Genomic DNA, 12792 nt, shown 5'->3' with positions numbered 1-12792 from the left:
TAGCAGAAAAATGGTAGTCAAATATGGACATATATTATAATATAGGTTCCTTATCATACATACCTGTTGAGACTGGCAGTTTGGTGTAGACAGAGTTAATATATACACTGCCACATTTCTTGACAAGGATAAACTGAAAAGGAAGATTATAAATATGGGTTATATTATGAAAAAAATAGCTATGACATTTTTTACTTTCATGATATTAATGGCTATACTGTATATTCCAATTTGTGTAAATTTCCTTATTTCTACAACTGCTGTACTTACCTCCTTTCCACCATTCAAGCTCAGGGAAATGCTCTTGAGGCAAGTTTGAGTATCTGTATATCCACATTTGCTAAGTTCTCCCAAAATACTGAAGAGGTTGGAGTCACATATCTATAAATGTGGGACAAAAGAGTTAAAAGTTATTCGTCATGTCAATTCATAATCTCACCATATAACATTATTAGACATCAGAAATGAATTTATAGAAGATATACTTTCGGTTCACAGTAGAAAGTATATTAATGAACAGCTTCCAAAGAGGAATCCAATTTAGGCAATTTTCTTGAAGCTGGTTTAGATTACCATATATTACATCCCTAGTAGGACCTGGTTCCTGAGGTCCACCACCTCACTACCCCAAGACAAGAGGGCCACAGTTGCATCTCACCCATTTTTCTATATGTTATGAATAAGAAAGATAAAAAGATGGTTTGCCCTAAAGTCAGTCCTTCCCTCTCTTCTTTTCTAATGTTGTAGAGCCAATAGAGAGAAAGGGCTCAAACTGGGATTAGATTCCCTTTTCTACATAGCAGCTGCAGTGGCTTCCTCTATTGGACATCTTTGGTGGTCACCATTTTCTAAGCTTCTACCAAAAAGTCTCTACTGTGTTGAGTTCTAATTTCTCATTTAAAAAAATAACAGTAACCTCTTGACATAATGCTTTTCAACTTGGATGTACATCTATGCCTTGTTAGTTTCAGCCATTAGTAAGTGTATTTTCTACCTCTGCTGTCCATGTACTCACTAATGCATTTATTATCTCTATGAAGTATCTCCTTTAATTACCTTCGATAGTGTGTAGGTGCAGTCTCCGTGGAGGTCGTAGCGGGTAAGATCATAGGTCATGAAGTGAAAACCTCCTTCAATAGCGCAAACACCATTGCATGCCTTTTTAACACAGCTCCATTTTCCTCCCTTACAAGTGCTGTTGAAGTAAGTAATTATCAGAGGCAAAGTATCTTTATGGTCTACAAACATTGACCTTTTAATTTAGCATATTTAAACACAGGCACAATTTTTGTCATTTCACTTGAGACAGAACAAGATCAGGCTGTGATCATACACTATGCTCCCTACTAAAATAACAGTATGAGACAGTACCCCCTAAAGATATGACGAGTGCCACCTGTAGTACATGTAGCACAGGTTGCAAATCTAGGCTTTATGATACAAATAGAGAATCCAGTAGTTACCAGTCTTGACATTTCTCGGAATATCCTTTTCCTGATGGGTAAACATCTCCGTTATGGGTGCAGGGGCATTCCTCCTTTTGAATGCAACCTGTTTTTCTGATGTCATCAAACACCATCCCTTATAAAATTAATACTAGGCATCAAAAAATAGAATTTTTGCTGAATTTGGTACTTTATCTCTAACATATTTACACAACAGGTTTGTGTCATGTAAAATACCATAGTACTAAAGTTACCTTCTGGACAGAAGCAGCCAAATTTGCAGTGCTCCATACAGACCGACGAGTATTCAGGGTTACTACAGGTGTCTTTACAGGGATTGCCACACTCCTTATATTGTAGGTTGAATGCACATCTCGGAGCTAAATAAATAACACAATTGGTATTACTATCACAGTAATCATAGTGTCCCAATGATACAACAACTTAAGCACATGCACTTCTGGTATAACACAAGATCTTATCTATAGAGTGCAGTGGTTGATTACCCCAAATCCAGGAGTGCTGGGTATTCCTGTCTTCAGGTTTGAAGATTTCCAGCTATTTTCTGTGCATCCAGAAGACTACAATTAAGAAGCCAGGTAAGCTGACTAGAAGTGTGTACTTGAACTCTTAATAAGTTCTTAAAGTCAAGCAAAAGGCAATCCAATTTAAGGTTTAGAGTGAATCACTTGCCCTTAGGGTTTATTTTTACTATGGATTGGGACAGTGATTCCCAACCTGGGGCCCTTCCAGCTGTTGCCAAACTACAATTCCCAGCATGCCTGGACAGCCTACAGCTATTAGGGCATGCTGGGAGTTGTAGTTTTGCAACAGCTGGAGGGCCGCAGGTTGAGAATCCCTGATTTAGAAGATAAGTCCTGGTTGTGCAAGGACAACAACAGAGTTCTTGTAAAATGAGGTCATGTACTTGTTCTGTATTAGAGGGCACTCACAATATTTAGGGTAACCAAACACAACTTCTTTAAAAAAAAATAAAAAAATCTCGGTTTCCTATAAAACCTATTGTGATTGGACTGTATTGTTACTTACGGCAGATTTTAGATGTTCTCCAGTTCTTTGGTTGTCCTCCGGCATGAGTACACTGTCTGGAATACTCACTAAAGATGTTGCAAAGACAGAACCCTGTTGAATTTCCTTTGCATCTACAGATGTCCTTCTCACAGAGTTCAATGTACTCCTGAACTTCCACAATTTCATTGCACTCTTGGAAAGCTGGGCCTTTTAGAACAGATGTACATATATGTTTCTATTGTAGAAATAAAATGTTGAAAAAAAAAAAATCAATAGGAAATAATGGAAAAATGTTTTGGCGTATATTAGATCAATATTAATGGGAACATAATGCAATTTCAGATATTAGGGAGGACATTGGGTGCACACTGTGGTTGCACAAACATTTGTGACTTTTTAGGGCTTTCAGACACTGACTGACACTTTTCAAAGTGGCAGTGTTTGTGGCGGTGTTGTAGTGTTGGCATAGCCGACCCTTCTAGGCCAGGAACATGGCATAGATTATAGTGTAAATCTGCACTAGCTCGCTCGCTGGTGTAGATCTTCGCTTTGGGGTTCAGACCTGCAAAGATGGGACAAAAGTATTGAGAGCAATGTGCCTCTTAATAATTGTGTGGCATCAAAGGAAGCGGAGAGAGATTAAGATCGTCATGTAAAACGCTGCTCTTGATAAATGTCCTCCCTATGCCTATTAGTTCTATCAATCAAACGTCATTGTGCTTGTCCTACTTGTGTTCCAACACTGATCTTCCTATTGTAACTAGGGACACAAAGTTGGAATCATAGTTCAGAGCTGGATACTGCCGGACACCACTGGATCCCCATTGACTGTACATGCAGCATTTTTTGTCAGGCCGAAAGCTGGCATTTATTCCGGAAAGCGTCCGGATGCCCATCCAATCCCATTATAGTCAAAGGGGATCCGCTGCAGACCAAGCACAGCAAGAAGCAGCTGTATAAAATTGTACATGATTAAAAAAAATAAGGGGGGTGAAGTGCTTTTATTCAGGTCATTGACAGGGGTGACACAAGTAGGACCTCCTTTGATCAGATATTGATGGCCTAGCTTAAGAATAGACCATACATATTACAGTGTTGGAAAACCACATTAATGCAGTATCCCCTTTTACTAGACATTAAGTGCAGAAGCTTACACTTTGGGGGCATGTTGTTTCCTCTTCCTTTATAGTTTCCTCACATTTTTCTTCTGGTAGATTGTATTTTTGAAGGTTACCATACTGAAGATCGGTTATGTGGGCATCTAAAGACAAGGTGAAATTAGCTTTCCCGTATGTCTATGATACATGTCATATCTATTCAAAATCTGCATTGCACTTACTATTGAGGACGAACTCATTGTAGAAGGGCATCCCGTTATAGTCACCACAGAGACCACAGGTTTGGTTGGCATATTTTACATCGAGTTTCACCTGTAAATGTAAAATTTATTTTTTTAGATTAATTAATATGGTCACATAGGCAGCGCAAAGTTAATGTCCGAAGAAGGGCAGAATGAATCCCTGGATCAGAGCAATTTAGAGATGGCACTGCAAAAATGTGTTTTAAGAAATGTATCCAAATCCCTAATCAAGGTTAACTCCATAACCACAATTTGCAAATTTTTACAGCAATCCCTTAAAGAGGTTATCCAATGATTAATGTAAAAAGTATAAGTCAAACATCATACAGAAAATGACAATTTTTTTGTAACAAAGCTAGAACCAGCCCTGCACCTCACAAGTATCCAGAGATCTCTGCATTCCGTTGCATTTTGCATCTTGCATTGTCTGGGAGTCATTGACACACCTACTTTAATACTGGATGAGGCATGGGGGTCCATACTAAGTTTTTCTATGGGGCCCTATGAGATCTGTGTATGCCTGCGGAGAAGCCATTTTTATTACCGTAATAGAGTCTTCTTCATTCCACACTATGTCAATGTTAGTGAGGTATCGCGCCCTTATATAATTGCCAGCATTTGAGATTTCGATTCCGTCAACATTTATTGGAAGTTTCTCCACACTGTCAGAAAATGATTGCATTAATACTGAAATTTCAAAATGCATTCCTATATCATTTAATAGCTAATACAAATTATGAATTGAGCCACATATGCTTTGTTATCCAGAGCTGCAGGAGGTATAGGTAAGATTTAGGTAACTGTCAAAGAAACCAGTTACAACTCAGCTTTTTAATTTCAGATTTTGCGCTTGAATAAAAAAAGCTGTGCATGTATTGGTTGCTTTGGGCATTTTTCTATTTAAAGAGGTTTTGTCTACAGGATCAACCCTATTAAACTAGGCATAATGCCTGGTAGGGCTCATCAGTGCTGATTAAAAAATACCTTTCTTTTGTCTGTATGCTGCATTTCTATTTGTCTGTAGGCTGCATTTTGCTGCATTTCTATTCATACGCAAATGAGAAAGGTTGAGCACCAGGAGGTGCTGCTAAATCCTTTGAGCACTGCTTTGTAACACCCCTGTGCTCTGCACACTCCCCCTTCCCCTTGATTGACAGGGCTAGACATCAGCATGCTGAGGGCAGAGCTGTGTCCTAGTATGTACATACCGTATACTCTATGTACTATAGCTTTAAGACAATGAGATCTGCTCAGAAAGCTAATGTACATATAACTGCTTTATTCACAAGCACAATACATGATTATCAAGACACCATTAATGTGTGTTAGTGTATAAGCATAGAAAAAACACAATTATCCTCTGGATAGGACATTAGTATTTGATTGGTGAGGATCCGACACCCAGGATCCCCACTGATCAGCTGTTTGAAAAGGCACTGGCACTCCTGTGAGTGCGGCGGCCTTCTTAAAGCTCACCAAGCACAGCGCAGTGCATTGTATAGTACCTGTGCTTGGTATCGTGCTCAGCTCCATTCACTTCAAGGGGGCTGAGCTGCGCCTAGCACACGTGACCGATTAACGTGTCGTCACTGGCCTAGGGAAAGCTGGGAGAAGGCCACAGCGCTACTGCGAGAGCCTGCTACCTTCTCGAACAGTAGAATAAACTTAATAGTAATACTACAATCATAACTTACCTTTCTTCGTTCACAGTAACAGTATTCTTAGTAAAGGAAATAGAAACCCCATACATTTTCATGACAATGGAAGAGATGATGTGAACATCGCTCTTGGCCTCACGTGTGATTGCCACAAAAAAATCTTCATAGTTGGTCTTGCAATGGCGTACTAACACGTGACTGCAATGCCCAGGATAATAGTAGATGTGTCCATCAAAGGTCTTATAGTGACAGTTACCAAAGGTGGTGCAAATGTTTTGGTTATGAGAAGGATTTTGACCTGTGGATACAATGTAGTTGACAGAATATTATATTTTAGATAGATTGTTTTGATAGATAGAATTTTTAAAGGGCATCCTTAAGTATAATAATATGGATGAAACTAATTAACATAGCTAACCACATACACTTACTTTCCAAACCTGGAGTGACAGGTGTAAAAATGCAAAATCTCGCTAAGATTTTGTGCAAAATAAGTCCAAAAAGTTGCAAAGCCCTAAGTGCAGAGCTTGATAAACTTTACCCATAGTTTTTTTCCAGTCTGGTTAATATATGCATTAATATTCCGTATATTTTTCCATAGATTTTTCTTGCAATGTCTAGTGGATTTTAAATTTTTTTATACAACAGCTTATGTACCTTACTTCTTCCTACTTTTACATTTACTTACTTCGGTAAACCGGAGGAGGTGATGTGATAATGTTCACCCGTGAAGGATTTCCAGCTGTAAAAAAAAAAGTATCATATGATTTGTATTGTTGAGCGCGAGGCACGTCCAGAATTCGCGAACATTTAGAATATAGTTTTTTTGTTGTTGTTTTTTTAACACAGTACACATCAGGTGATCATCTCTCCCTTCTTCTAGCTTGTGGGACAATGAGAAGGCTTTGTCACAGCTTTGCAACATCCCTAGCAACCAATAGAAAAGTTGCCTACCCCACGCCGGTATTTCGCGAATAATACATTGCTGATTTTTCGCAATCAAGAATATAATCTCGAATTTGCGAATTCACGAATATATGAAGAATGTTCTACAAAATATTCGTGAAATATTGTGAATTTGAATATTGCCCCTGCCGCTCATCACTAATGATTAGGTGGTTAGTAATGCTTTGTGAATATTTGTTAGAACATGTGCAGTGAAGTGTGTGCCTTCCACTATCGTCGGCAAACGGAAATGAACATTCACATAGCAAAATAACCATGTTTTGACATTAGCATTCAATTTCATGTTTGATATTATCTTACCTGAATGCTGCTGTATGTCTTCATCGTCCTCTCCGACAGTCTGCTGAATGTCTTCATCGTCCTCTCCGACAGTCTGCTGAATGTCTTCATCGTCCTCTCCGACAGTCTGCTGTATTTCATCTGAAAAGTGAATATGAATACACATTATTAATAACATATTACCATTATAATAATGGATAACAATAATCCGTTGGAGTTTTGCAGCACTGCCTTAAACACGTATTACTCATCTGACTAGCTTTTCTTTTGCATTGGGTATGTGTGTACGCACCATCTGTGTACTGTACCTATGGGAATACATATCATCCTGCATATAAACTGGGCTTGCATTAGGAATTTCAGATTTCTGTTTTCAGAACTACTTGTCATTAACGGTTGGTCTGTGAAGGCGTTTTTAGGCCGTAATCTGTGAGCTAGTCAGTGGCCTTGTTGGCTTCAATTAATGGGATGCAGATCTTCTGTTTGGCATGAATGACGTAAATCCCTTTTTTTGAACAGATATTTACCTTCAGATGATTTCTGTTGCCTCCTTTGCTGGTTTGATTCACTTTTCCACATTACATTATACACTGCTTGTTTCCAGGGGTTAGGACCACCTTATAATCCAATCCAGTGGTGGTCATGCTCCAGGACAGTGGAAGCAGATAGGCAAACCCTGTCATTTTGAATTTGAACTGCAGTGGTGGCCATAACCCCTGAAAACTAGCAGTGCATAATGCGATGGGAAAATGAATCAAGCCAGCAAAGGAGGCAAAATGGACAATCACATTACGCTAGTAAGTGCCATGATAAATGCCACTTGCTGAAGTGAGACAACCGTCATGACTCAAACTGAAAAGGAATGAGGACCTAGGACTGCCGTTCTAGTGATTGTGAGGACTCTTGTGGTGTACTTCCCAGTGACCTTCCATTTATCAGATAGTGTATCTTGTGGCTAGGTGAAACAGATATATGATAGGCCAACAACTCCTTTCATGGAAACTGTTTAACGCCACAGTGCCCCAGTGTTAGATTGGGTGGGTAAAAAACTGAATCCATGTTGCTAGTATCGCTGGGACAAACTGTGATTTTAAAAAAGACATTGCGCAGATTAGTCAACCACTTGTGTACCATACTACAGCTGGAAGACGGTAGGCTTGCTATCTAAATGTAGAAGTGAATCTTATCCCCGAGTGCCTGCATTTCATGAAGATATCACACCTTGCACTATGTTAGACTAAGTATGTACTACACGGATCAGTACAGAAACTCAATCATTACAGATATTCGATTTTTGCATGTGTACGCACCAGAGTAATCGCTTTCTACATTCATCTGTCCATAGTCCTGTTCAACGGAATCCCAATCTTCTTCTAAAAAAAATGTAAGAATAGAAATATATCAAGAGACAACCTGGCAACTTTATCAGAGCATTTATCCTCCTTGTCCTTATAGAGGGAGCAGTGATGTATTTTTATTAGCTGTCAGTATCATCGAATTGCCATGAATCATTCTTTATTGCTACAGTACATCCAGATACCTTTTCTAAATTAATCGTTAGTAGTAGTTTCAAAAATAATGTAGGATTCATTATTACATTACGGAAACGGTATGCAAATACAACCATAAATGCCAAGTGAATATATTCTGCGGCTTGGCATCAAACATATCTTAAGTCAGTAGGACAAGTCCATAGAAACAAACATTGATTTTTAGCTTACACCTGATGAAGATAAGCGGAGCAGATCTCTGTACACAAGTGCGGGTTAATATTTACATGTTATGAAAGCGATTGGCGAATTACCCACAAAGGGGATATTAATATATAATATTAATCATTAGAATTTATAGGAAATGGAGTATAACCTTTAAAAAGTCAAGGGAATATTATGACCATGAGAGATGGACACATGTTTAATGCGGCCACCACTCCTGTCACTGTATATGGGACTGTCAGATTTAGGCAAATGCTGTGCTCGGATATTTCTGTCAGTCCTATAGACACCAAATGGAGCAGTAGTCATGCATCCACTTCCCCATTCACACAGTGATCATACATTTGTCACCTATCCTGGAGATAGTTGATAAATGTACATAAGAAAATCCCTTTAATTCAGTTTAGCTGCTGTCTAACTGTGTTCAGACCTCAAGTTTTCTTTACATTTGGCGTTTGTGGAGGAAACAACCAAATACACGGCAGACATGTTCATACACCCCCATGCCTATGACCATTGTGTGTCCGCGTGTGTTCTAAACATGTTTCATAAGAATGCACATGATGTCTATTCAGTTGAATACTTTTCATCAAATATGTATCCTGCTGGCAAGTTGTAACATACTGAACATGGCAATATCCAATAGAACAAAGTAGCCAAGAGCATATCTGCCTCCACATCTTATCAGAGTCCTCTTCCAATAGGGATAATTCATCATGCAAAGCAGTTATACATGGGGTAAATCAGATAACAGCTCTCAATGTAAATGCTCTATTGGAAAAGGAAGAAGAGATCTAACTGACTGATATCGGCAACTTATATTCTTTCATTTTCATCAGTTTTGATAAACCTTTATCTTAAATCTTAAAATGTCTCACCTGAACTTTTTTGACCTGTGGGTTGAATGAGAGAAAAAAATATATTAGAATTAAATGAAAATAAAATAATATAGAAAAATCATCTAATGACTAATCATAGTTTTGGGGGCTCAATTTGAATATCTATTGTATCTAAAATAACAATAGAAGAAACTCTGCATATTGTTTTATTTACAAATCTCATTTTGTGTTTACAGTTTCTATGGAACCTTGTTTGTCTCTATAGTAACAGACTACAAACAACCAAAATGTAGTCCGATCGTACACTCATATTGCCGCACATTTGTCCCCTACTTCTTGCTAAAGTACCAAGTGCTGGATATTGAATGTTAGTAAGAAGTTGGGCAGTATGATTGCAGGACTGAACTAAACAAGCTCTGCGTGGATCTTGTAAATTCTCCCAATGCTTGCCTATGTTTCCTACAAGTACTCCAGATTCTCTGTACAGGTTATATACACTATAGCTGAAATAAAGCTATTAGTTATATGGACGAACCATGCGAATCCTGTTGCTTTAATTAATGCTGGTAATAGCAATAGTAGTTGTAGTTGATTTCTCAAAAGTCTGCATCGCTATGTATAATAATTTAATATATACTGATTGCCTTGTTGTTAGCTTACCATAATCCCTAGCATATTTACTTAGCACAGTGGAACAACTTTGAAAATATGATTGCTCTTCAACCTTTGAAACCAAAGTTTGCATAAGGAATAAACAAACTTTGCCTTTCCGTGTAATCCCCTGGAGACTTGACTTGGTAAACACTGCTAATCCAGCATTATCCTAATATCATCATTGCATAAATCCTGTATCTTTGAAATGGTTCAGTTCATCCTGTGGCTCAGACAGGATAATACATCATAACTTCCATGCTCCTGCAGTATTTGACAAGCTTTATACTTTATGTAATTCTGATCTCATATACAGTACAGGTTGTCCACAGCTGACCATATTTGTTTTATAGCCCATATGTATGCTGGTGTATCACTAGTCCAATCTTGCTTTTATTGTATGGCAAAAGTGATTAATAGCACAATTCAAAGGAATTTTTCACTATGTTGGAAAATCGTTTTCGGAGACATTGCAGGCTAAAGATCACCAAATGTTCTCGTTTGCCCCCTATAGCTAAATTTGTAACCCAATAGTTGTTTCAACCTAAAGTGTTGCATTACTTTTAATTAGCACTAATTTTCTGTAGTTTGTATGTTCCTAGAACTTCAACTTTAGCCTAAATATGCGATATGTATGCCTAAAACATCTCCATATCTGTATATATGGCATGGTCATAGACCTAAGTAATGGTCCCTTTAGATGCGACAATCTTCTGATTGCTAGCGGAGGAGACAGATGCATTTACATACACCGCTCTCCTCCAGAGTATGGGGAGTAGAGATCGCTAATGCCATAGCTCTTCCCCATACTGTCTCGTTGTCTCGTTCCCGGCAGCAGATCGTGTTTATACAGCACGATCTGTCACTGGGAAACAATTATCTTTTTTGCTGCACAAAAGATAAATTACCCGATGAACCAGTGTTTTGCTCGTTTATCAGATAATTGGCAGTGTATATACATCGCCAGATCATCTCTAACGAGTGTTACTAGTAGTGATGATCTGTTCAATTGTCAGCCAGTGTAAAGGGCCTTTAAGTCTATGCCCACATGGCCATTATTGATTTCCATTGTTCTACTCCTTTCTAAGAAAATACTGGAAGTGCTGGTTCGAGCAGATAACTGACCTACAGACCTCACTGATTATAATGGGTCTGCAGCAGAGGTCCTAATGGAGTCTTGTTTAATTTTATTTTTATGTTACGTTTATTGGAGGGGTGCGATCATTTACTCCACTTCCTTAGTTAGATTTACATTACATTAGTGTCGCTAGCATATTATCTGTCTACACAAGGTCATAAAATGAAAATGCAATGGATGACAAACTACTGTAGAATCTCATCATTCAATCACTGGGCACCTTTACACTTGATGAAGTTCAGGAACAATTACGCATAAGTGCGATCGTGCAGCCAGTCAATACCGTATGTAAAACACCCTTAAGCCAATAGAAGTATGTGGATACTGGCTTGCCTGTTTTTATTACACTTATTCAAAATTATGTAAAAATATTACTTTTTTTTACCCCCACAACATTTGTTGCTTAGATGTTTAGACACTTTAACAATAATGGTAATTCTGGATAAATGACTCAGAACCCTATGTTCAATATAAAAGAAAGACTGGTTTCTTGTAAAGTATTGTCTAACATTTTAGAAAACTGAAATGTGATATTGAGCTTTTTACATTATCAGAACACAATTTTTCCCCATACATGGTGTGTGTCTTTAACCCAAAAATTGAACTTTGTAAGACCTCCTTCCCAAACTCTATACTCGCATGATTCATAGACATATTCTGCCAGACAACAGCTTATGATCTAGTCGATTGTAAACATATATAGCAGTAGAAACATATATTTGGATAACCTTTTACCACTGGACACTTACCGTGTGCATGGATACAGGTTAGTAATATCAGGAAGCCTCCTATAGATATCAGTAGCCTCCTATTTGTCCCCATGTTGCGTGCAGTTCGGTTTACTGGACACCGAACTGGGGATTGTAGTAGGAGGAACAGATGGTAGGAGACTTATCTGATCCTTTTATAGTATAAGCCTAGATATGGTGTTGATAATGTTGAATAAAACGGGGTGGAGTCAGTGTGGAGGATATTGGCACTGCCAATGTATGTGATGTCCTATTGTGTTCAACTGTCCAAGGATGTTTGTATTATGGGAGGTGGTTTGATTAATTTATGAAAGACATTAAACATAATTAATGTTCCTTACAAGAAAAAAGATCCAAGTTACTTTTGATTGTGTGGATTTCTAGTGAACATTTGTATATGGAATATACATTGAAATATCTCTAAAACTCTTTGGGAAGTGCATCTCCTTCTAGCCAAGATCTGGGACAGATTTTTCATTCTCGTACCTTCTAAATTTGGTCTCTTCTTTGAGGGGTTTACCACAGTAATTTTAGTGGCTGTCTATAAAAGGATTCACCGTACAGCAGATGAATTTTACCAACCGACTCACTTAGAAATGGTGCTAGATTAAAATGTAAAAACTAGAACTGTTGTGAGTTTTGAAAATTGCTCCATTTTGCCAGGAGAAAATAATATTCAAGGGCTAATAAAATAAATAAAATCTAACACACAATAATTCAAATGATATTAGTACCCCTGCCCCCTCATTCTGCCAATGGGGGCCCAAGGTGTTAGGGAAGTAAGGTATGGTAAGGAACTTGTTTTAAAGGTTTCATTGCTATTATTTTATTTTTTACAAACTTTTGCTTACCTCTTCACAAAAAATAAAGCATGTCTTGACAAATTTTAGCCTTCATTAAATCATGCTACCACTTTTATTAGCAAAAGATTTTAAATTTAGACACCACTCTTTCTTTGCA

General features: G+C 38.0%; 1 protein-coding gene across 26 annotated transcripts in view; it reads right to left on the bottom strand.

The window, feature by feature from the left end:
- Nucleotides 1–11941, bottom strand: part of LOC122920506 (mucin-5AC-like) — a 39799-nt gene extending 27858 nt beyond the window's left edge. For all 26 annotated transcript variants that reach the window (XM_044270045.1, XM_044270056.1, XM_044270063.1 and 23 more), the window contains exons 1-15: nt 11833–11941; nt 9334–9348; nt 8051–8113; nt 6762–6881; nt 6184–6237; nt 5532–5793; nt 4382–4499; nt 3817–3907; nt 3632–3738; nt 2496–2712; nt 1700–1825; nt 1464–1581; nt 1057–1195; nt 271–381; nt 64–133 (exon numbers count right to left, since the gene is read on the bottom strand). In XM_044270045.1, the coding sequence (XP_044125980.1) occupies nt 64–133; nt 271–381; nt 1057–1195; nt 1464–1581; nt 1700–1825; nt 2496–2712; nt 3632–3738; nt 3817–3907; nt 4382–4499; nt 5532–5793; nt 6184–6237; nt 6762–6881; nt 8051–8113; nt 9334–9348; nt 11833–11905 (1684 nt within the window). In that variant the 5' untranslated portion in view covers nt 11906–11941. The remainder of the gene's footprint in view (nt 1–63; nt 134–270; nt 382–1056; nt 1196–1463; nt 1582–1699; nt 1826–2495; nt 2713–3631; nt 3739–3816; nt 3908–4381; nt 4500–5531; nt 5794–6183; nt 6238–6761; nt 6882–8050; nt 8114–9333; nt 9349–11832) is intronic.
- Between the last annotated feature and the right edge of the window lie 851 nt (nt 11942–12792).

Source organism: Bufo gargarizans, chromosome 10, assembly GCF_014858855.1.
Source record: "Bufo gargarizans isolate SCDJY-AF-19 chromosome 10, ASM1485885v1, whole genome shotgun sequence".
In the NCBI taxonomy this organism is placed as follows: Eukaryota; Metazoa; Chordata; class Amphibia; order Anura; family Bufonidae; genus Bufo; species Bufo gargarizans.
Note: the sequence above shows the minus strand (reverse complement) of the source record. Positions and strands in the feature narration are given on the sequence as shown.